Genomic DNA, 25,181 nt, shown 5'->3' with positions numbered 1-25,181 from the left:
TTTAAAACAAAATACAGTAAAACTATGGTCGCAGGCCCAAGTTTAACTCTCTGAGGCCTGCATGGTCTGCCTACAAAACAAAAATAAAAAAACTTTATGCAGCCCCAACAACAGCCTCTGATCATCAACAGACTCCATGCAATGCTTCATCGGATGCATATATTACATAATAATCTATCTCACTCCTAACACATCTAAATCTACTTTCAGCATGGATAAATGTTCATAACATACATCCATTGTTTGGTCTATATGCTTCTTGAAAAAAAAAAAAACATCGTTTTTCTAGAACAGATTACAAATCACCTGAAAATGGTAGGTGTTGCGCTGGGCTATATCATGCAATCGAAAGTGAAACTTAAAGTGGACCTATCATGCTATATTTGAATAATATATTGTAGGGCCATACCTATATAAGGTATATTTATACGTTTTCTTTTTCAAAATACCAAACAGATCATGCATTTTAGCCATGCCTCATTTCGCTCTATTGTGCTTTCCTCCACCCTGTCTTTGCATGCGCTGCAGCTGACCACGCCCCCCTGCAAAGGAGGGGGCCGAGTTACAAGCGTTGTGTTACCATGCCACGGCAACCTCTCATTCCCCTGATAGGTCAGCTCCTCCGTCCTGACGTCAGAGAAATGTTCAAATCTGGATCAGTCTGTCTCAGATCCGTTGCAGCCCCGTTTTTAGAGATTTGGGTATGGAGGAAAAGAGAGAGGGTTGTGTTTTCTGACACTTGGTGAGTTCCCTGGAACACCGGGGACACATATTCATGTATAAAGACATACAAAAGTGCATTTTGCATGATAGGTCCCCTTTAAGCTTGCTCCATTGTGGAGATGAATAAATGAATTCACTAGCACCCCCCCCCCCCCCCCCCCCCCCCCCCCCCCCCCCCCCCCCCCCTATTTTGGGAGTCACGGGCTGAAAAGTTTGGGAACCCCTCTAGTTAACAGTGCAGACATTATGTATTTGAACTCATTGTCTGAACACATACAGAACTACAGGATTATTTGCTGTGTTGATTTATTTTGTAGCAATCGATGCCAAATGAAGACATCAGCAACTAAGTCTAGAAAAAGCTAGGAGGTTAAATGTATTATATACTGCAACTAGAAAATAGTCTTTCATCTCCGGTTTGAATCAACATTTCTACAGAGGAAACGCATTCAGAAATTAGGTAAAGTAAAGGGTTTTGCTTGCAATATAATTATACAGTATATGAATGCATTTCTATGTTCTAAGGTGGCTGCACAGCCTCTGTGTTAACATGGCTAGAAAACATGCTACAGGCTAATTAGATAAGTGCAATGCGCAGACATAAATACAAAATACATTTAACAACTCATTTTCTACATGTTCTGGATTTATATGGACAATAATCACAAGTATTTAAGTTAAGCATCTGGGTACTTTTTGCACCACTCTCTGTTCCGAGGTGAAGTGGCAGCATGCACCTTGAACGTTGCGTTGCAGTCCGCCAGTAAAACCATAGAAGAAGAAGCCGCCTGTTATCTGCATCCGGTAACGGGCCAGCATGCAGCGAGCAGAAAAACAACAAACCGAGATTAACTTTAAAACAACTTTAAACTAGCTAATAAGCTTTTTTGAAAATGAGCTCAGGGTCTACATGTTCCGTCCATGGTTGCCGCAACAATTCACAGAAATTGAAGGAATTTGCAGAAACGTTTTGTTTAGGTCATGAAAAACTTAGGCACCAATGTCCGTGCCCCGCGCGCTACTTCATGCACACCATGCCGCGGAAGGAGGAAAGAGAGGCGGCGTGGCTCGCGGCTCTGAATCTCAAACGACGCCCGAAGAGAGTGTACGTTTGCTCCTTCCACTTCGTCGATAAGAGACCCACAGTGCTGCACCCGGACCCAGAGCTCTTCCTGGGGAATGACCTGCCTCCATCACCGAAGAGGAGGATAGTAGTCCGGGGAGTCCGAGAGAAAAAGTCTCGACCTGCTGATTCCTGCATGAATGTTCATCAAGACGGTGAAAATGGTCGGAAAGTAAACGGTAATACAGTAAATTATATTAGTTTTGTAAGGTGAAAAACTGTATTTTACACTGAATTTATTTTTAATTAATTATCCACTATATTAATAACAGCTAAGAAAGTCGTAGAATCAATCATTTGTGTATCAGAACTTTGTCAACAACAGTTAAATCGTTCTTAATGCAACCATAATATCCACCTCATAATGTCAAAACTGCAATATGCTACTTTTTTCTGTCCTTTACATTTGATACCTTACGAACATTTTGATGATTATACTTTTGTATTTTTTTACCTAAGAGAGATTTCGAATGTAGGACTTTCTCTATTTAGGTTTTATGATACTAAGTTACTTTTACTTAATTAAATACATCTTCCACCACTGATTATTTTGCATATAACCTTATATACTATAGATGTAAAAACTGGTATGCTGTGCAGGCTGATATTGAATGCGATCATGTCTATTAATTAATGCAATTTATTTCTGTTGATGATTTTTCTGTCGATCCACAATTCCATTCACTTTTAATGATTTAAAGCTATTCTATTATTTACTTTTTTTCACCAATCTAGCCTAAGAGCTCTTGAATAGTCCTACCTTTGGGAAACTTATTGTATTCAGGTTGTGTCGACACTTATGTTTTGTCATCTCTTTTACATTGTGTTTGTCAGGCTGCTCAGTGGACTTCGCTATGACCATCTCAGATGCTGCTGGCATCTTAAGTTCTGAAGATCCCCCTGCCCCACAGCGTTGCTCAGCTCACACACAGTGGCAGGACCCTTCACAACTGGATCATGATTATACCAAGAGTGTCGGTGTTAAGGATGTGCATGATCAGACGACTCAGTGTGACGAGATTGGGTACTTCATGCTACAAAACGACTCGGATGCTTTGCTCTACACTGGTGTATCTCTAGAGACATTTAACATCCTCGTGTCAACACTGGAAGGACACTCCTCCAATCCATTTACACTGTCTGTGCGAGATCAAGTTCTTCTGACCCTAATGAAACTAAGGACCAACCGTGGGATGGCTGATCTTAGCAAACAGTTTCATATATCCCAAAGCATGGCTCGCGAAATAATCCCCTATTGGATTGACAAACTGGATGAGGTTTTGCGACCTCTGATTCCGTGGCTTCCAAAAGAAACTATTGAAGAAAACCTGCCCGAAGAATTCATTGAGGATTTCCCTGACTTAACTTGTATTTTAGACTGCAATGAGATCCTTTTACAAAAACCCCGTAACCTTGATTCACTCAACACAATGAAATACCAGGTAGCTTATGCCCCGTGTGGACTAATCATGTTCATCTCTGCGGCGTATGGAGGTCAATGCAGTGACACATTCATAACAAAGAACTCAGGAATATTAAACTACCTGATGCCTGGAGATGAGGTCATGGCAGTTCGAGGGTTTCCTATTGAAGATGTGCTGTTAAAGCATGATGTTGACTTGGCCAAGCCGTTTTACACCAAAAAATGTGGGCAGCCAACTGAGACATGGTTGATATGCACTAGACAAATGGCATCTGTAAGAGTTCATGCTGAAAGAGCGATCAGACGACTGAAAGTTTACAGAATATTATCGCAGGTTGTCCCGCGTACCGTGGCTGCTAAAATAGACAAAGTTCTGAGAATATGTGCCGCTCTTGTCAATTTAAGAGAGGGTCGCATTCGTGACTCGCTCTAACTATCAAGTGGACTAACTACAAATGGCTTTCAGGAACATTACACAGCACCAGGAAGAATGCAGTAATGTCCTGAAAATCTATGAATATAAAGTGTTCCATCACTTATAGGGCTGCATACTATATTGTTTTTTTTCCACGTCATCATGATGTCAACTTGCGCGATGTTGAACTCTAGCTATTTTTTGGAGCTATATGAAAGAGTATCTTTAGAAGGCTGCACTTTATAATACATAACTTTTTTTTATTGGTGCCTTTTGTGTTCAGATTAATTTGTAAGTATGTTGGGTTTTAAATGTGATCATGTCTGCCTTTCTTTTCCTGGTGCTGGATAGTGTTTGAATATATGTTTATTTATTTCAAGTACTATCGTTTTATTCAAAATGATCATATTGTGCAGCCCACGTCACGTTATTAAACAATTAAATCATATTCACCATGTTGCATATCTTTTCATTCTTAGAACAGAATATTAACAACTATGACTGATAGACACTGAAAGAAAATTGATTTACAGAGCTCAAATGTGTCAGAAAGGTCCAATGTTCTGACGTAATGAAAAAGAAAGATGCCATTTATTAATGACTTTATAGAGAAGATTTCAGTTATATTAGGCAAAAATGGTCACAGGGCTAGTTTTTTCATTTCTGTTTTCAGGGGTTTAAATAAACCAATTAATTTAATTACCATTAATAATTAATAATTTATCTTTTATTTTGAGTAATGATTGTTTTGTTTATTAATGTTTTCCTTGTTCGTGTTTTGTATACTATTTTCCTATACAGTTTATGTGCTTATACAAATGTTATAAGAGTTAGGAGGAGAAAAGTCGATTTCTTTTTTAATTACTCAATTAAGTAAGCTTTAGTGTTACAAACCAAAAATGTAACGACCAAAAACAAAATATAGGATGTTGCTGGCACTCGGTGATGACGTCCATTAGTACCAGCCTTATTATTATGCATCCATGGTACCAGCTGTGCACCGCGCGTGCATCTTGAGGACGTCAAAGGAGCGGGAATATTTTCAACTGGGTTTAAAATAAGTTACTTATTAATAAGGAAAGATTAAAGTTTTAGTGTATATTTCACCCGTATTTTAGTTGTTACAGCGTAACGTTTTCTTCTCATTTATCAACTGGACAACAAACCGTGAGTAACGCACTTTGTTTACGTTTCCTTTCAATGTAGCAGCCTATAGTAGGGGAGACCAGGTACAGTTGCAATACGGGTTGGTTGTAACGTTGTAACACCTTCAATATCTCCAATCACAAACAAGCTAGAGTGATGAAACTCACTCTGCACATGCGCAGTTAGATGGTAAGATCGCTGAGAAAAAAGGAGCCACGTTTGAATTTCTCGCGTAAGATATCAGCAAAAGTGTGTTTCTGAGGTAAAATATTAACTAAAATTATATGATGTATTTTTTGGATACTGTCTTGAGTTCAAATGTCTAGGAATCCAAACTAGTATTATTAGAATCACTGTTTTGTAAGCTACAAATATAACTAGCTAAATATGGGTCAAGCTAGCAATCAGGCAGGTTCACAGGGGGTGAAAGCAAGACTGGTGGTCCTGGGACGGTTGTAACGGGACGGTTGTAACATGGCACATTTACAATGATGGCACATTTTCTTGAATGATCAATTGTTCATTCAAGCATACAGTTGTATTGTTGATTGGTGTGCATTGTCCCTGTAAAAATAAACAGAATAAAATACTGTACAGTAGGCCTAAAGTGTGTGTGTGTGTGTGTGTTTACAGTATGCCAAATGTCAGAAAGAGGAAGACAGACAGGGGAGTGCCACTTGCTCTGCTGCAAAGGGCCTCAAATGAAGTTGAGAAGGGCAAATCATTCAGGGAAGTGGCAAAGTCCCTGGATATATGCCATGTCACCCTGTACCGGTTCCATACAAAGAGGCTGAGGTTGGAGAGTCAGGGATCACAAACACCCCCAAGAGTAGGCTACTGGACACCAAAGAAGGTGTTCTCAACAGAGCAGGAGATGCTTTTGAGAGACTATCTGATGGAGGCAGCCGATTTATACTATGGTCTCAGCTCAAAGGAGGTAGGTCTACATAATTAAGGTAGAAGCACCTCTCAGAGAACAGTTTAATCCTTCACAGAGGATGATGCTGTGTGTGTGTTATCTGTTATCCTGTTCATTGTTTGTTGGAGGATGTGTGAAACTCCATTCAAATCTTGTTGCCTTAGAATTTGACAGCTTTCCCTATTTGTTGTCATGTAGCTAGTGTGAAAAAAGGTAACCGTTATTAACATGTTACAACCGTGCCTGGCATGTGCTACAACTGTCCCTGTACACAAGGACAGTTGTAACAGTTGAGGTTTTTTTTTAAAATACATTTTCCAACCTGTACTTATTTCATAAAAACATCTTAAATACATTGTTTCAGTAGCTGACATATTGATAATGTATAATATAGCAAAATGGCTATCCTATTGTAAATGGTTTTTTACTTATTGGGGAAAAGCCCAAAAAGTGTTGCAACTGTCCCTGGTCTCCCCTACTGTAGGCTAATGGTTTTAAAGTAGGAAACTAATAACTTAAAATACAGAGAATTAACTACTTTCTCAACAACAAAAAGGTATTGTGCGCCATAAAATGGGAAATATTCAATGAATTAAGAAACATTAATTTTGACAATGGCAACTGTTCCCAGATTTTAAATGCATTCATGATTTCTCAAAATATATTCTTCTGTAGTTTGTTTAATGCTTTGGAAAACGTTCATGCCAATAAAGCTCATTTTAATGAAATTATGAAAAAGGCAAACTACTTTAAAATATGAATTTGAGATTGTGGGCTAACAAATAAACTTCCCTTGGCTCTCTTCCTATACAAAATGAGAACAAGACCAAACCAGCATCTTTTGTAGAAAAATGAAAAAATATTCTCATTTATTGAGGTAATTTTCTAGAACAAAATTGAGGTAACAATTTGCATAGTATAACTTCCATAAATGTACACACACCCATTCACACATTCATGAAGTAGTAGCAAAAACATTTTCCAACAACATGTCACAAAAATAAAACAATACAAAGTGTGCATTGAATAAATGGTTCAGGTGGAGAATACCCTTTTTTTGTACAATTCTCTCCATTATGGAGATAAATGTCCAAATCCGGTTAAATCCTGATATTTTACTGAACAGATGGTAAATGGAAATCAGTATGAACATGCAACTACTCAATAGAGATGGAACAGTCATAGCTGGTGGCGTTGAAGAATCAGGTGGTATAAAACTCTCAAAAACAGTCAATGGCCTCTTCTAAAATAAAAACTCTGAGAAGGATTGTATAAAAATACATTCATTATCGAAATGCTGGTTTGGGTGGGACTGTAGGTGTTCAGATTCCACTTTGCTGGATTTATTGGAAGTATAAAAATATATTCACCAACGAAAGGGCACTTCTAGTACACCAGTTCATGGATGGTTCACGCTCTGAAGACAATTACATTCTGGAGCAGAGAGGTGGCAGCATTTAGCCAAATAAAGCAATCCCTTTGGAAACTTAAAATAAGGGGGGGGGGGGGGAACACCCAGCAAATGTTGAACCATTTTGGAAATGCTGAGGTTTTTCCACACACTTCCCCCAAGGCTTTGGCTTGAGGTCTGCCAGTTTTCCCTGACCAGTGGCGAGCCGTCAGGGCCCTCTAGACCCTCTGTGAGGGCCTAAGATATTCTAAAAAATAATATTTGAAAACATTAAAAAAACATTTTCTTTTAAATATTATTTTTTATATTTTTTTGTTGTTATATTTTTCATTAGTTTTACCGAAATAAGTTGATTTAATTGTATTTAAAATAACATTTCCAAATAAATAAATCCTTCGAATCTGCCTGTTCAGTTTCTGTTGGAATGTGAAGGGTTAAATGCCGTCTCTGCGAGTTACTGTGAAGACGGGAGAGCTTGTTGGTGTACATTCACAGAGGGCCAGCTATAGTAACTCAATGAGAGTAATGTGAAATGACAGTACAATTGACCAATCATATCTTCCCTCTAAATGGGTGGGCTTTATTTTCGCGGACTTTATGACAAGTTCCTAAAGCCCGGAAGTAAGCTGCGCTCGGGTTCCCTCGACAAAAAAGCAATGGGATTTCTCCATAGGATTTTGGAAAATAGCTCGAAATAAGGTCTGTGGAACGAACCTGTTAGATAAATGCACGTTTTGTTCAGCCGGATAATATCCACATGTCTACCCTACTTTTATTATTTTCGAATCATAAATCTAATCGATAGATTTATGATCGATAGATTTATGATTAGCATAAGTTCGTTCATGATGGCTCATGTCAGTGATAGTGATGACATCGTTGTGAAATTATTAACAGAGTCATTTTCAAGATTGAGTTACAATGATAAATTGGAGTGGCAAAGGATCAGCTGCATGACCCCGCCATCAAGTGCTTCATCCAAAAGGACAGGAGGATGGACTTTGTGTTTAAGTGATTTGATCATCAGGTAGGCCTAAGTCATTTTCAATGTGGGCCGCCGTGCCGACTTCATTCATTTGTAATTGTTACTTGGCTGTGGGTGCCCTGTCATGATAGGTGTTTATGGTGTTGTTTTGTGTGGTAGAGGGTCGCTGTCATTGATGCGTTTTTGCACCCCGGGCCGCTGCTTTGATATTCCGCTGAAGTATACGCTGTGACGTAATAGGGGGTCAGAGGGCCTAGGTATAAAAGTCACGGCTCGCCACTGTCCCTGACAGACCCAGGAATACTTCAGAGAGAAAAATAAACCCTGCCCTTCTTGTGTACAGATCTTTGACGATAAACAGAGTAAAAAACAATGCGGACAGCGTATTCTGTAGACATTTCTGGCAGGAAATACAGCCGTCTTTGCTAACACTCATCATCATTTAGCTGTCAAACACAGGGAGGCCATTTCTCGTAAGTGAACAACTTACATCCAGTAATGTAACGACTATCTAAAGTGACATTTCAACAGCATTTACAATCAACAAGTCACCGAACGCAGACAGGCAGACACGTGAATACACCTGTATGTGCGACCTGTGGAGGACACTTTGAGTCTGGTTGCTGCTACTGAGACACATCTTGGCTGATACTCTTCTTTATAAAATACAACTGTACACAAATCAAAAACGTAATCTTTTTTTTAAAATACCTACATATTAACACCATATACAAGAAGTTCACAAAGCAGAACCGTGATTTTAAGAAATGTTTTTGTCTTATTTAAAACTAGACTTAAAAGACCAATCCTCAAGGATATAAAATGCCCAAAGAGAGAGAGGAACAAGAACCACAACTGGGGCTGTGCTGATATCGCTGAGGAGGGGGGGATTGTGATCCTATAGCGGCCGGTCTTTGTCCTGAGTTACTCGCTGTGTGTAAAAGAGGATGTAGGCCTGAGCACGACAGACCTCCTCCACTGAACACACATTCAGCTTGGAGTCATTACAGTGAACCCAGAAGCCTGCAGGAGAAAACAAGGAAAACAATTTAATGGCTGCAATGTCATCTTTAAAGCAGAAGTACACTTTTAATTTATGTCCACTAAAAGTGCATTTGTTTGTGCTGACAGGCTGAGGTTGTTATTATAAGTATCTGACATTATAATTAGGGATGCTCCGATCGATCGGTCACCGATTGAGATCTGCCGATACTCACTCTCTACCGATCGATCGGTGCTCTCTAAACATGCCGATCGCGAGGGCCGATCGCATGACGTAAAATACATGACACTTTTCTCTGTACGCGGCAAAACAAGCTCGCCAAAATGGCTTCACCGGTCTGGCATTATTTTAAGGTGTCCGAAAAAGACAGTAAAATAGCGGTATGCAACGTGTGTGTGAAGCAGAAATCCTGCAGCTCCACCCGCTGTGACGGACCGGTGAGCGGAGCGAAACACACACAAGAGTTAGACCTAACACACTTAGCTATTTTATCTACCTCTGGAACAAGCTAAACTAGTTATAAATATGTTTATTCTTCACTGTCGGCCTCACACATTACTGGATCAGCGAGCTGCATGAGACGATACTGGCGGGCTGTCAGGAGAGGGAGAGAGGGGGAGAGAGAGGGAGAGAGAGAGGGAGAGAGCCCTTCCGCTCTTTTCTCCCGTGGTATTATCCAAAGTGAATGTAAACTTGAATAATATACATAATTTGAATGTAATAATTAAGTTGATTGTTGTTTGTGGAAGCGCCAGTGAATGAGCCCCATTAACTGAGTTTTAAACATCACTTTAAATGGAAGATTTAAAGTGATGTTTAAATCTTCCATTTAGGCCCCGCCCACTCGATCGGATTGGCGATCGGTATCGGCCGATACTGATTCCGGCGATCGGCGATCGGCCCCAACATTGGCGATCGGAGCATCCCTAATTATAATCCCCTACAGAGAAATGTAATGTTTTTCTTTAACTCTTCTTTTTTTAATCTATTTGTAATGGTGACATGTCAGGCAGAAGGCATTGGTCAAAACATTAGTGAGAGTGGGAAAAAGGATTGCCGGTGTTTTCAGTTTGTTGCTTTATAGAACAAAATGTGAAGCCTTTTACAAATTTAAATGATGTTCAATGTCATGGATTAATATCTTGCTTTTGATTTGGATTCCAGAAAAATAATCTTCCATAAGTCAGTCTTAGTTTCCTCGTTAAATGTGGGGTTTTCTCTGGGAGTTTTTCTTCTTAGGGTCTGAGGGTGTGTAGCACAAATGTGTAGTCTTTTGATATTGGGCTAAATAAGGATTGATTGGTTAGGCAGTAGCACATTAACAAACATACTAAGATTCTTTTAAGAGGTGAAAGAACAGCAAGTGCATTTTATGGGGCATTGTAGGTAAACAAAATAAAACATTACGAGCAATAGGAGAGGGGTAAAATTCTCAAAGACTAAAGTCCTACATTCCCGAGAGAAGATCTTACCTCCTTCTGTGTTGTAGCAGTAGGATGTGTAATGACCAGAGCCAAAGCCCTTCCCATGATGCATCACCACAGCGGAGAGGTCGTAAACGAAGTGCTTGGGGCTTGGCGAGCCTGTGGAGCTGGGGCTGCTGGGACTACTGGGGCTACTGGGACTGGAGCAGGAAGCCCCTTTGGGCGATGGCTCTCTGCAGCAGTAGAGCTCCATGTTTAAAAGCTGGTCGAAGCGGACGTGGACTCCGATCTTCTCCCGGTGGTTACGGCCAGACCACCTGAGGACCAATCACAAGACAGCGAGCACATCAGCTAATGAACCATTAGTCTGCTTCAAACAGTAGTCTAAAAGGATGAATTACAGCTGGGTTATATGGAGAAAAATACTATTGATTAATACATATTTGGCTACAGAGGTTGAATGACTCTTTAAAATCCTACCTGAAGCGTTTGAGGTGAAGCCGCAGGACCTGAGGCAGTTTGTGGACCATCAGCTGTTTTTTTGCTTCAGTCAGGAGCAGTGGTTTGGAGGAGGACCGCCGCCTAGCAGCTGAAAACAAGAGGAATGATTGACATGCAATGCAAACTCTACTCAGTTTCACATCAGCTTGTCTTCGTTCATGTGACGAACAACTATGCATGCTAGGACAAACTCAGGACATTCATTCAGTCTTGCACAGCTGGAAATTCTATGGCAGCAAGTTTCCATCATACAGTTTTTTTTTTTATTCTCATACCTCTCTTTTGGCCATTGGTATGTTTTTCTAGTAAATATTTTGTAGTTGTAAACAAAGACTATCTTTAGATATGGAAAAACACCGTAACACTAGTTCCAATTGATGTTAAGTCTTAATATGTGGTAAAAACATATAGTTGGCTTCCATAGAAAATATTTGAAGACTGTTTTGATATTCAACTAATAATAAGGTAATAGGAATCAAACACCATATCATATCATATATTTAGTATTTGGGCATATGGGATTTCCCCTTAAATATTAAGGATTTCATAGGAAAAACTGGGACCTCTCCAAGTAGCAGTCCACACTCCATATTTTAGGTCTGGTCGGGGACTTGAACCGGCAGCCCTACAGCTCTCAGTCCAAGCCCCTACTGACTGAGCCACTGCCGGACTAGCATAATACAACAACTGGATTGGGTAGGTAATAAAGAAGTCAGACCTAACCACAGTCTAGCTCTGAGATTCATATTAACGCCAGATGTAAAAGTCTATGTGTTAAAAGATAGTGTGTGTATGTTGACATTATTTTAACTCACAGTTACACTGCTCACAGGCGTAGATGTTTCCCTCCAGCGCTTCAGTTTCTGTGAACTTGGCCAGCATTTCAGTTAAATGGCACGAAGCCTGAGCAGCCGACTCCCTGCTATTCCTGTGATAGCGCTCGGGGAACTCCAGAGACAGATCCCAAAAAGGCTCCACAGTGTTTGAGCGGTGGTCGCAGGCCAGGCAAGTCACCTACATTTGAGAGAGAGGCAAATAAATATGTTATACATATTATTCTAACCCTAATTGTTCCAACTGTCCTGCTTATCCCATCTGCTGCTTCCTGTCCCTTTTTATATTGTATGTAAAAACATGAAAACAGAAGTGGTGATTAGCCACATTGCCAAGAAACCCGAAACCTTACACAGCCCTCTATTCAGCAAGAGCAGGTGTCAGAGTGTGTGCTTAGCCTCCACAAGTAGTCATTATTCTAATTTCCTCGTACCGACTCCCTCCATTTCTCATCTATCAGTAAAGTGATGTTGAACTTGTTATATTATTATGTATACATACAAATATTGTCATCAGCTTCTCACGCATCTGTAAATGCTAAACTATTACAATTACACTCAGCCCATAAAAAACAACATAGTAGAATTTGACTGCAGTGAGAGATTTGAAGTGATGAATCCATCAAGGCTGTTTTAATCTGAATTATGCATTTCAGTGAGCGCTGATGAAGGCTGTTGAATTATCAATGGAGTGTGTGGGTAGATCTGAGTAGGTTCATTGGTGCGGCAGGGATATCATAGCTTGGAATATTAATTTACTTTTCATTTTATTTAGCTTTAAGAGTGATTTTTCTCTAAGTTTATTTTCAGCTTTACAGAAAGATTAAGTTCTGTTTTTAATATATTTATTTGATCTACTAAAATATTTTAATCATGTTCTTGTTATTCCATTTAACAAGACTAGGTTGCATATGAAAAAACAGTGATTCATTGTGAAGCTCCTAGAATTTAAAGACTGGTAAACTAATGAGGGAAATTCATGCGGTAGACTCTTTCTTGATAGTGATGTAATAGCTAAATAATGAAATAAATTATATTACAACTGTTAATATTTTCCTATTCACTTTATTCTTTCTTAATTTACTTTTAGTTCACAACAGTATTTTGTGTACTATAATAAACCTGGTGTGCAGACATCATGGTGAGTGAGTCAGGTGAAGCTTGTGACCATTGCTCAGTTAGTTAATGGTTATGTGAAAGTGATTGCGGGTGATTCTGTGTTTTAGTGCATGCATGTGTCGTACCTGGCTGAGGAGCTGACCATGAAAGATGGTGTTGACCACACTAAGCACCTGCTTAATGAGTCGTTTCTGGGGGACCCCAGCAGTGGTCGTGTGCTTGCCAGTGCTCTCCAGCTCGTGCTGCACCTTGTCCAGCAGCTCACACAGGAACTCCTGAGCGTCCTGCTGGGCGTAGCCCCTGAACGCCGGGATCAGCTGCCACACTGAGTGGAGCATGGCAAAAGGCGATACCAGCGCCCACTTGCCAGACCACATAACCTGGAACAAGGTGTGCAGCTCGTGGCAGAGAGAGATGTGCTTCGAGCTGGGCTCTTTGGGTTGGATCAGCTCCATGCTGCGGGTCCGTGAGGCCCCGCCGCTCAGCCCTGCCCCAGATCCTGAGCTGGCCTGGAATCCCCTCCTTTGGATCAGCGTGGACTGGGACGAGGCTTTCTCCGTCAGTTGGCCGTGGACGGCGGATGCGAGCAGCTCCAGTGCCTGCGTCAGATCAAGGCGCAGAAAGCACTCCCTGAAGAAATGGAGGTGGCTCAGCACCTGTAGGATGGAGTTCATATAACAGGTGTTGCCTAAATTCCTCAGGCCCGTCACTCCAGGAGTGACTGTGGGGCGTCGCTTAAAAGGTGAGCCACCTTGTTTGGTACTCTGCCTGCAGCGAACAGGTGTTTGGGCAGAACGGGGGGTTGCTGATTTGGGCTTAGATCTGTTGGCAGAAGAACGGCTCCTAGTTTTGGGAGGTGGTTGGACCTTTTTTGTCCGCCCACCTTTCTTAGGTGTAGCCATGGCAGGGCTCTGAGTCCTTGGCCTGCGGGTGACAGACGTGGGCACTGGGGTTTTTGTCTTTCTGCGTGCACTCCGAGTGGTTGGTGCTGCAACTGGAGCTTGTGTTACACGCTGGCTCTTCCGATGTAACCGCCGACTCTTCCTGAGAGGAGCATTCTCCAGCTCCACCAGTAGCTTTCTCTTTGTAGCCTTCCTCCTCTCCCTTGCCTCCCTTTTCTGCTCTTCATCCTCATCCCTCTTTCGCTCTTCTTCCTCTCTTTTCTTCCCACATTCAGTCATTGCAAACCAGAAGCGAAAAACACGTCCCATAAGCGCCCTGCGACGATGCCAGAGCGCAGTAAACATCCTGTCCTCGTCCCTCAGTTGCAGCTCCCGAGCACCTGATGGCATGAGGGCATCAGCGGCGGCGCTAGCAGAGCGGAGTGTGCGCCCACTACGTGTGGTTACCTCATAGCGCTGGCTCTGGATGGCGCTGAGCGTACTACGAAGCAGCTTCAGGTCTCCAGTGGTGTTGTCATTCAGGACATAGTCGTCACACAAGTAACAAAAAACGTAAAGTTCATTAATTTCCATAGCCAGCGGGTGGTGGTGCTGCTGAAAGTGCTGCAGAGCGTGTTCCTCTATGTAGCGCCCGCACGCCACATGAGCGCAGCCCAGGCAGGCCCATATAGACTCGCTGGTGTTGCAGTCTACGCAGTGCCACTTCTGGGGGTTGAGGATGGAGTGATCCGGGGCTAGTCGCAGCCGCCCCACATGCTTACACCTGTCCATTACACACGCCGGCCTGCCCAGCTGGATGGCGGGCCGTGTCAGTCAGAACCTGACCGTCTGTGTGTGAGTCTATGTGTGTTTCAACGTTTCACAGTGGCTTCATATCACCATGGTGATCATGGTGAGCTGAGAAAAGGGACCCTCCTAGGGCATGGTGGCCTCTAAAGGGGATAGAGAACAGAGTTAGTCAAGATGAATAGAAGAAAATAGATACATGGAACTGTGTTTCAAATCGGATTTTCTTTAGCAGTGTAAGTTCCTCATAATTATCTTTTTGTACTCTTTTGAACACCTACCCTTACAGCAAGATTTTTGTCCTAAAATAACATTCCAAGTGAATTTTTGCTGTCCCAATAACAAAATGACAGTTTTGGTTGATAAAAGTGTTTCCATCCCCGGGAAGGATTGGCCCTATTAAGTTTGAGTTAACCCATAGGATTTTAAAAAGGTGTATTTATAAATGATAATGACATCTGATAATTTTGGCGGAAACACAAAAGTATCTAAATGTCAATATGTCTAACCTCCAATGAGTCTTTTTTATGAGGCAATAGCGACACTCAGCAAACTGCGGCAAACTGCCAGGTGGCACGCAGACTTTAACATTTCAACAGTAACACGGGCCAACAGTTAAATAACTGGTTGATAAACATGACTGCAGTGAGTGTTGCCAGGCGCATCCACTGAAAACAGAAAGGTGTGCTAGTTAACATGGGCTATTGAACCTGGATGTGACACTATAAACAACACAACCCTTTGAGCTTTTCCAGAGATAGTCACTCTCATATAAAAATAAAGAAATACAAACTCAGCAGGCACAGTGATATTTGCCAAGGTGACATCACAGGGGTATAAACATATTTTCCTCTATCAAATTGTTTTACAGTAATCTACTGCTTATAAACGGCAAATAAGATACAGCTAAAATCCCAGTCTTTTTTGATCTTCTGACTGTGGGAGAGTTGCCCCAAAACACAGTTTAAACAAGGGGTTTTACTTTGGTTTTGAGGCAACCCAACAATCCGTCTTCTCTCAAGCTCTTATGGCTTCTTTTCACATCTCCGGGGGTTGGTGTACCTCAGTTGAACAAGTTGGGATCCTTGAGTGGGCTGAGCCCTATCAACCCCCCCACTGAGGTCAAAGAAGTAAGATTATCCAACAAAAGGGTGACTGAGTTTGCAAAAGGGTGCAGTCCAGAACTACCTTTGCTGGGGAAATGAATGAGTGAAAACCAGGGAAAGCAATGTGCACATTTTAGAAAATAGAGAAAGTAATGGTGATGGGAGGACAAGGAAACATGAGGTTTCTTAATTGAGAAATATAATGTCCTTCTACTTCATTGTTCCAATCGCTTCATTTCATTTAGCATTTAAAACGCCAAACAAGGGGTTCAGATCAACTTAGGTGTTAGTTATTTTAGTGCGAGTGGGCGTATTGAGTCGGTAAATGTTCAACAGTTTGGGATGTCTTGAGTGTTTCAAGCTACTGCAGACAGACCCCGTTGAGTTGATAACTAACATAAACAATGCTAAATCACAGAGCATAAAATAGTGTCAGACTGATCCGTTAGGTGGTATCCGGATAAGCAACCAAGGTGCAGAATAACGTGGCACTACTTTTATTAGTAACTTCAATGTCCACATCATAACATCGCCAAGGATTACCCTCAGTGTGAGTTACAGTTATCACAACAGAGCTTTACAAATAAAGTAATCCACTTCATAAATAGTGAACGTGTTATATTGCAAACAGTGCGAAGACTCTTGGGAGAGTTTCCAGAGTTTCTAATGTCACCGAAGTTTTACCAGCCAGTTAGCGCGCTTAGCCTGGTTGTCCTTGTGACTGCATGGTCTTAAGTGCCTGATCACCCCAGACTCACGTTACTACAGTTGCACTAAGTCTCAACAAAACATGGTGCGCTTGTTGAGCATTTCAACAATGTGCACGACAAAACGGCAAAACGAGACGCGTAATAAGGACAGTCATCACAGCCCAACTTTTAGGTAACGTTGCCTCTCCAGCTAAGGTAAGCTAGCTACTGCTAGCATGTAATTAATACAGCTAAGAGGAGTTGCTATGACAAAACATTCAAATCATACATAAATGCCACCCAAACCACTTACAACCCTCACAGGACGATAATAAAAAAATTCAAAAAACACATACGTGACGTTTTACAACACAAGAGCCACGCATGTCAAATCTACCGTTTTTCTTGTATTTATAAAAGAGGTTAGTGAGCCCTAGCTGCCCTGCTAACATTAGTCTAGCATGCTAGTTAGCATTAGCCTGCCAGGCTAACTGAGATAATCCTAACAAGTTCATGCGTTAACCGGAGGTCAGCTCCCAGCGGCCGGCTAGGCTTTAAAACCAGCCGACCGGACGTGTTTGAACGTCAACTAACGTATCATCAGCTACACTTATAGCATGTTAAATATGAATGACTGTGAGAGAAAAGAAAGCAGCATACCGAGCCTCTCCTTCACGGCAGTAACTCCTCTGTTTCTAAAATGATCGCCATCTTGTCAGTCCCCGTAGCGTGGTGTAGGCTCAAGCGCGTCCTCGAGACGTGACGTTGTTGTTGTTGTTGTTGTTGTGTTGTTGTGATTGTTGATGAGGATGGAGATGTGGAAGATGATGGTGATCACAATGTGTATTTAGAGTTGAATTATACTGTCATTTTAATTGTTGTTGTCAGTCCTGTTTGGCGTTAACTATTTAGGTGACATAGGCTACTGTAAATTGTTACTTTTATTTTTATTTATCATAGTGTTCAGTTTCAGTCTTAAGTCATTTGCAGGATGAAGAGCATTACAGCTTCAACAGTACAATGAATGTATTGCACTCTTCATACAACTTTTAAATTACAATAAGATGGTAAATAAAATGGTATGACATAAATAAAATATAGCTTTATTTACTTACAAATATAAACAAAATAGGATTGAAGTATGTGACAAGTTTATCCAACAGTATTAAACAAATGTATTAAGAGAATATAATGAGATAAATAGATAAACATGTAGCACTATATAACAATACAAAGCACTAAGCAAATCAAAACCTACAAACAAAGTAGGGAACATGGATAAATAAAAAGAACAAGCAAACACTACTTAATGACACTAGAAAATTGTCACTTTTTCATTAAAGGATTAAATCACTGCTTTGCCCTGACGAAGTAGTGCCATTTTATACCACTAGAGGGAACTGTTAAATCATTTTCTATCAAATGTAAGTACATTCCTTACAGTCAAGAATAACCATCTCATATTAATCATTTATAAAGTAAACTTCCTCACATCTCTTATCTCATTTCAATCTAGTAATTACAGTACACAATATATGTTATAGATTCAATTACTTCTCAAAAATAGCTGTATAATTCTAACATGTTATTAGTGTAGTGATATAAAATATAGAATATTAAAACAGCGTCAAATGTGTCATTATGCATAACACAAGTAAAGTATTTTGCTACTTTAAGTATATTTTGTTTACTTTGGGATTTTTTCTTACAAAATAATATTTTAAGGGGTGGTACTATTTCTCAAGTAACATTTCTGAATACTTTCTGCTTTAACCCTGAGAAGCCCCTTCTTTCATGGAGAAGTGTGTGTGTACTATCCTCCTGCCCTAAGGCTATTTGGTTGTACCTTTAGGAGGTATTTTATGTCCTGTGTGCTGGTGTAGGATGCAGGTGTAGCACTTCATGCTGGTGAATGGGGGCTGGTGGCACTCTGTGTAGATCCTATCTGACTAAGCCAGAGTTTTTACAAGACAAAAACACCTTAATGTCTATTGTTTGGAATTAAGTCTTAACTACGAAAACATAACAGGGGAAAATATAATTGCAATGTCATATATTGTTCAATAATATTTCATCATCATGGAGAAAAAAACTTGTTTGTTGTTATTATATCACATTGTGAATCCACATACAAATTATAGTAACTTCACATAGATCTTTATGAGAGAATAAAGAGAGGAGTGTTTTTTTAATTCAGGAAATTGCGCCTGAAGGAGGACTTTTACTGTAATCTCAACACACGCAATCCGACTGCATGTGAAGAATCCCTCTCATGTACTGATTAGTGGGGAACTGATCCATACAAGCCTTCTTAACCCCCTGCTGAACAGCGGGAGTGGGGTAATATGTGTGTACTTTTATGTGTATGTGAGTTTCAAAAGAGCAGAGGTGTGTGTGTGAGAGAGATTAGTGGGCGTTTGTGAGTGACTTAGAGAAAGAGGTATGTGTTGATGTGCCATGCGATGCCTGTGAATCACCTCTAATGTTTTTCTCCCTCTGTGTCCCCGGGCCTTCAACGCCGTCGTGTCCACACTTGCTAACTCACCCTCCCTCTCTCCCTCCTTGTCCTCTTTTCATCTCATAAACACACATTTTTCTGTTACAATACCTCTTAGGACCTAATGTTGATTCACCTGCGTTGAACAATATTTTTTTGTTTACCATCAAATAAAATATAGAAATAAAAAATTCTAGATACAAAGTCTTAGAGAAATATTACTCAATGATGCACCTCGGCCTTGCTCAATGTTGCTATTCTCATGAAACCTTGTTTTCAGCAAACAAACCGATAAAAACTGGGGTAAGCTACCCTCCCAGCACCAAACAGTAAACAATGAGCATGAGTCTAGGGGAAAGATATTTTCCCATGAGTTTGTGAGGACGTAATTATGATACAGTACCAGGGAATACATTAGTCAGATACCCAGTCATGTTTTTGATAAGGGATGTTGTTATGTATATCTTTTACCTAATTCCGGTAAAAGAAAATATATCACTTCTATTTGCTCCTACAAAGCACCTTTAAACTCTTTTATTGCTTTATCTCGATGCTAAAGCCCCGGCCACACGAGGACGATAACGCAAACGGACCGCAATCGTTATCAAAAAAGTCTTCCGTCCACACGCAACAGGCACCAGAAACGTGTCCGTTCACACGAGACCGCTCGAAAGCGCTGGAGACGCTGTAGTACATATGCCAGGCCTGTAAGTGGCGCTGTAGTCTGCCACAAAAGCAGCGAAGAAGACTTCCCGCGCATGGTTGCCATGGTTGCCCTTCTGTTTATTCTCCGCTGTGGACGCTCTGGCTCTTTTTCTCCCTCCCCGAGGCAAGCGTTTGCTCCTGCTGTATATCTCTCCGGTAGTCCACCAGCAGATGAAAAACACCCACCTCTCCGCCTCTTCCAAGGAACGAGGGAACCGTGCAGCAGAGTTTCAGTTCGATTTTTTTTCGCCGGTCAACATGTCCGTTAAAGTTTAAATCTTCCGGACAAAATTAGAAAAGTGCCGGTCAAAGGTCTTCTTTGTTATTTATTGAGCTTTAAAACAAATGAATAACGACTCTATATAATAATATAATAATAAAAAACGGAGCCTCTCTTTTCCTCCCCCTCTTCTGACAGCCCAGCAGCTGATCTCTGAGCAGGAGAGGTGGGGAGAGGCGGGGCTATTGCGTCATCGTTATCAGGACATGATCGTATAGGCGTAAACACGGAGCCGTTTGCCCCCCCCAGAGCGTTTCGTTTGCAGATCTACCCACCTTGGGACCCGTTATCGTTATCGTTATTGTTTTCTGCGTTTCCATGTCGGCCTCGTGTGGCCGAACCGTCTATCTGATAGTGAACTGTAGCAGATACGACCGTTATCGTACTCGTGTGGCCGGGGCTTAAGTTATAGTTGGAGATTTTGAGAACTATGCTTACTTTGTTTTTCTCCCAGCAATTCAGACTCCAGAGGCCTGTACTACGAAGCCGGATTTTCGCTTAGCGGGCTAACTTCAGGGAAAACTCTGGGTTTCCGGTCCTACGACGCTGGTTCTCTTTTTAGCGGGCTAGATCTCCATGGTAACTTATGCTGAGCGGCTAACCTGGTCCGGAGCAGGTTAGGTTGCAGGCTAAGAGATCAACTCAGTGAAAGCACCGCCTGCTGACCAATCAGAGCTCAGTGTGCGGAGTTTAAAGCGATCAAGTCATATTACAGGAGAAAGGAAATACAGAAAAACTGCCGTTGCAGGAAAGACGGCCGGCAAAAATCACCGACTGTGTGAACGTGAAAATTAATTGAATATCACCTCCCATCTTCAGAGCAATCTGACTATTATAACATTAGCGTTAAGAAAGCTTACTTAAATATCTGCCACAACATAAGTAACTGGATCAGAGTAACATTAAGTACAGTCCGCGGCACTGTGAGTGCAGACGTCGATATGTCCCATTATCATTCATATCATATCACATCATAATGTATCATATATTTCCTTATCTGAGTCAGCTTCTTGAGCCGTATCTGGCCGTGCAACACTCACAGTGTCACATACTGTATGCAGAAGTATTATTTTAAGCAACACATTAAGTTGACGAAACACTCGAGTCAAATGTAATTAAAGTCAGATCCACTCGTGTCTTAGCAGTGATATCATAAACCTGTTAATGTACGCATTCAAACACTTTTTCTTTTACCAGCTATGTGGCTTTTATCCTGGATAAAGTCATGGAAGTTTAAAGTTTAACGTCTTCATATTTGTCTAATATTATAGTTGACTTTTCATTCAGGAAGTATGACGCGCTGCGCTGTCAGTACGCTTGTCCATTTTTGTTATTGGTCGAATGCTCCAAATACCACCCCTTTCATGTGAACGTGCACCTAACTAGACACGGCTGGCTTGAGCGATCCACTTGATAACCCACGTCGTAGGACCGCTTAGCGAGAGCGCGTATGTTTTGGATTAGGCCAACCGGCTAACTCAAACATATCCAGGTTATGTTGAACCGGCTTCGTGGTACAGGCCTCAGGAAGTCACTTATCTTTTTTATTTTATTTGTGCAATAACAAACATCACATGTTATATGCAGCAACTATTTTTAACATAATATCAAACATTTTTCCATTATACATTTACCTAACAAGTGTTGACCCCTTAATAATCTTATCTCTTGGTTAATTGAGGCTCCGATTTGTGATCTTTAGAAGTGGTAATAGGCAGACTTTGGCCAAGACAGGTGTGCTGTTTCTACCGCAAGTCATTGTGCTAAGCTAAGCTAAGCTAACCTGCTGCTGGTAAAAACGTCATTGTTTTATTGTCATCTCTGCAAGAAAAGGAATAATTCTACTTCCAAATAACAAACTTAATCTTTTACATTTGCTGATGTCAGGTGGCTCTTTCTACTGGCAACCATGGTTATGTTCCGGGTAGTGACAACAATGTTTGAATCGAGACAAACAATACAAATAAATCCATCATCATTCTCATGAATGATTAGAGAGATAGTACTGTTTGCTTGAGAGGTAAAGTTAGAGAAAGAGAACCTAACACATAAATTGTAAATAAACCCTCATCTAAACCCTAAACTTGAGCCTTATGCAAAGGGTTTGTCACCTGGACCTCTTAAGAATAGAAATCCATAAACACACACAAAGAAACATACACCACTGCAACCTGTTTGCATTGGACGTTGGTTTGATAATGTCAGTGAAAGGAAGCCATTCCGGTGGTTTCATGGTGTAAACGCAGCTGGATATGCTGTTGGCTTTGTGGCGGGTGAAAACACAGGTGCTAGTGAATGGAGCTAGGGGAAAATGCTATATTTTGCCTGTAAACAAACTTATCTCATGTAATTCCTGCTCTCAGATTTGCAGCCTGGTGAGGCTGAATGTTAGCTTTGGCTACTCGACAGCTCCTGATGTTTAATCTGTTTTTAAAAGAGTGTCCCGGCTTGTCATGAGGTCCTGTTTTCCCTACCCAACCGTCTGTCTGTTGTCACGTAGATGCATACGGTGGTTCATAATGCCTCGATGACATCAGGTCCTTGTTTTCATGGCTGTATAATAATCAGCAGTAGCGTCTCAATCACTCTGCTATGTCAACACCACCCTCCCTGTTCTGGCTTGCTCTGATGATTCTCAGGTACAGAAACATTCCTGATGCGTGTGTGCATGCATGTGTGTTTTTGCGAGCAATTAAAGGGTGACTTTGGTATTTTTCAACCTGGATACTATTTTCAAATGTTTTTGTATCTAAGTGACTAATGGGCACAACCATTTATGAAATTGGTCCAGTATTGAGGGAGAGTGCTGCAGCATAGAAACGGAATGCAATGCAATCCAATGGGGAATTCAGAACTGGTAATGTACGTCCAATAAAAGTACTTATTTTTTCAACCAACCGGCTCAGAATTATTTTACAAGGGTCTGACAACATTAAAGAAAAGTCTTTACTGAGAAATGAAACCCTTTTTTATACCGTTCACTTGACCTGTTTGTTAGTGTGACATTGGACCTGTTGCCAGAAGATACATGTGGAACCGTGAGTGATAGTTGGAGAGAGGATTGCCTGTTGTCAGAGTTTGTTGTTTTGGGCCTATAGAAAGTGTAGTTTGTTGTTATCTGAAATATTTTCAATGTCATGGCTCAATATTAAGTGAAAAGAGAATGCTGCAATGTCAGATCTGAGCCTGTCAGTGGCAAAGATAACAACTTTTAGTGGATGTCATTTGACAATTTGGAATTGTCTTGAAAGTTGCAGCGCGATTGCCCAATCAATTTAGAGAAAGGTGTTCCTATAAGCCACTTTGACATACAAACATGGGAAGAGAACAGGAGGAAAGATAACAAAGTAACCCTTTATGTAAAAACCAAAGAGCTTCAATAGTAGAGGACTGAGATGGATATTTTTAGGTGAAGGACCTCAGTGAAGGACTTTCAGTCTGGTTTCCTATACACCATAATCTCCTCATTTCCTCAGTAAGTGAATCACAGCTGATGGGATAATACTGACCACATGACTCACTTATCCAGCACACACTTCCTCTTAGCAAACTCCTGAAAATAAATTCCCATTTTTTTCACATTTATTTTGCCTTTGTATTTTCCTCCCTCTGCCTGCCTTGGGACCTTTGGGTGCTGGGAGCTGTGTGACACCCATAGCAGGCCAGTTTGGGGGCGTCTGTCTCAGGGTAATGGGTGCTGCCGAAGAGCGCATTGTGACGAGAGGAGGGGAAGGTGGGGAGGGTTATTGTCCCCAAGCCTGCGGGAGCTGCCATGCACTCCATGGCCAATAGCAACACAAGAATGCTGACAGGACAAAGGCCATAACTCCATTCTATAGCAACACAAGCGGGGCATTGTGTTCATACAGGCACACACACTCGTATAAACACACATGCATTTATGACTACAATAACACACATACACACACACACATAAGCTATACTGGAGCAAACTATGCATCATTGCAAGCATGCCAAACACTCATTCATCAAGTAGTTTCCCACACCATGCAACCCCCCACAGGACATCTCCATCACAGGCTGAGAATGGCCAGTCAATCTGGGGACAATGAGAATGGGCGAGCGAGCTAGAGAGACAGAGAGAGTGAGGGAGAGAGAGGGAGAGGGGAGGTCCAGGGTTCAGCTGCAGCAGTTCATGTGTTTGATACAACTCCCTGTTGCGTCTACGCTTCAAGGCCAGTTCCTGCGACTAACCTGAAGGACTGCACTGAGCAGTTAGTAGAAAGAGTACTTGAGCACTTTACTTAAGTCAAAATACAACAATGTAACATTCTACTTTAGTAAACGTACATAAGTATTAGCAGCTAAATGTAGTACAATTGTTTGGCCCTCTGATTGATATATACAGGATGTTACTGTTTAAGCTGCTGAAGGTGAATCTAGTTCGAACTACTTAATATACAGTTTTATATATTCTATTTTGGGATATATAAGATGATTGGACCTTTACTATTCAACCACATTGGAAATCTCACTTTGTTGGAACTGCTAATAACTCATGCAGTATATTTCTGTCTTATTTACTCTTTTAGTTATTGTTTAATTTTTGCTACCAATCATTTATCTTCATCCTCCAACTTTAAAAAAATGTTGCAGTACAGTAGTGAAGTGAACGTTCAATAAATTGCAATTTCTTTACCAAGTTTCCGGTTACAGACATTTGAACTTCGACAGGAGGCCCGAAATCAAAACTCTAAAGGAGCGTTCATGTACATTTTCTCAGTTGTCCTATGAATTTTTTGAATATTTTGAAACCCTTTCATTGAAGCCTTATCTTTTAATGTTAATCAAAGTTGGATCTATATTTCATTTGGTTCTTCCTTGGCTAATGCACCCATCAACAAAGTTTCAAGTAAGTTGGGCATGAATTGAAAGACTAAAAGACAAACAAACAGACAAACTAGGCCTACCTAAGAACCTAAAGTACAAGTAAATGTACTTAGTTACTTCCCTCATCTAGCACTGAGGCATTCCCTCCAGACACATTCCTCTTTCCCTGTGCACTCGCTCACCCTTCCCCTGCTGTCTGGAAACAGCTTGGCAGAAACAAGGAGTAGCCGTGACCCCTCTGCCACTAATCTGTGAATGGGCCGTGAACAAGGAAACATGGGTACAGGAGGTTATCCGGCTGGGAAATAACATCCTATCCCGCTCACCTCCTGTAGAGGAG

General features: G+C 41.1%; 2 protein-coding genes across 2 annotated transcripts; one reads left to right on the top strand and one right to left on the bottom strand.

Annotated features, from left to right (window-relative positions):
• The first annotated feature begins 1,479 nt into the window (after positions 1–1,479).
• Positions 1,480–4,132, top strand: si:dkey-56d12.4 (uncharacterized protein LOC799220 homolog). The gene is made up of 2 exons (XM_034133299.1): positions 1,480–2,025; positions 2,681–4,132. The coding sequence occupies exons 1-2, from the start codon at positions 1,617–1,619 to the stop codon at positions 3,700–3,702; spliced, it is 1,431 nt and encodes a 476-aa protein (XP_033989190.1). The 5' UTR covers positions 1,480–1,616; the 3' UTR covers positions 3,703–4,132.
• A 4,282-nt stretch (positions 4,133–8,414) lies between these two features.
• Positions 8,415–17,233, bottom strand: usp44 (ubiquitin specific peptidase 44). The gene is made up of 6 exons (XM_034133682.1): positions 17,169–17,233; positions 13,151–14,859; positions 11,889–12,087; positions 11,053–11,161; positions 10,621–10,889; positions 8,415–9,168 (listed from the first exon to the last, which is right to left on the bottom strand). Exons 2-6 carry the CDS (start codon positions 14,696–14,698, stop codon positions 9,044–9,046), a joined length of 2,250 nt encoding a protein of 749 aa, XP_033989573.1. The 5' UTR covers positions 14,699–14,859; positions 17,169–17,233; the 3' UTR covers positions 8,415–9,043.
• Between the last annotated feature and the right edge of the window lie 7,948 nt (positions 17,234–25,181).

This window comes from Trematomus bernacchii, unplaced genomic scaffold, assembly GCF_902827165.1.
Source record: "Trematomus bernacchii unplaced genomic scaffold, fTreBer1.1, whole genome shotgun sequence".
In the NCBI taxonomy this organism is placed as follows: domain Eukaryota; kingdom Metazoa; phylum Chordata; class Actinopteri; order Perciformes; family Nototheniidae; genus Trematomus; species Trematomus bernacchii.
The sequence above is the reverse complement of the archived record's forward strand: the minus strand, read 5'-3'. Positions and strand labels throughout refer to the sequence as shown.

Excerpts from the sequence above, each read along its gene's own strand:
- si:dkey-56d12.4 (XM_034133299.1), top strand. The coding sequence starts at position 1,617 with ATGAGCTCAGGGTCTACATGTTCCGTCCATGGTTGCCGCAACAATTCA. Across the intron at positions 2,026-2,680 it reads AAATGGTCGGAAAGTAAACG|GCTGCTCAGTGGACTTCGCT; the intron begins GTAATACAGTAA and ends TGTGTTTGTCAG.
- usp44 (XM_034133682.1), bottom strand. The coding sequence starts at position 14,698 with ATGGACAGGTGTAAGCATGTGGGGCGGCTGCGACTAGCCCCGGATCAC. Across the intron at positions 12,088-13,150 it reads ATGGTCAGCTCCTCAGCCAG|GTGACTTGCCTGGCCTGCGA; the intron begins GTACGACACATG and ends TCTCAAATGTAG. Across the intron at positions 9,169-10,620 it reads CTGCTACAACACAGAAGGAG|GCTTCTGGGTTCACTGTAAT; the intron begins GTAAGATCTTCT and ends TTTCTCCTGCAG.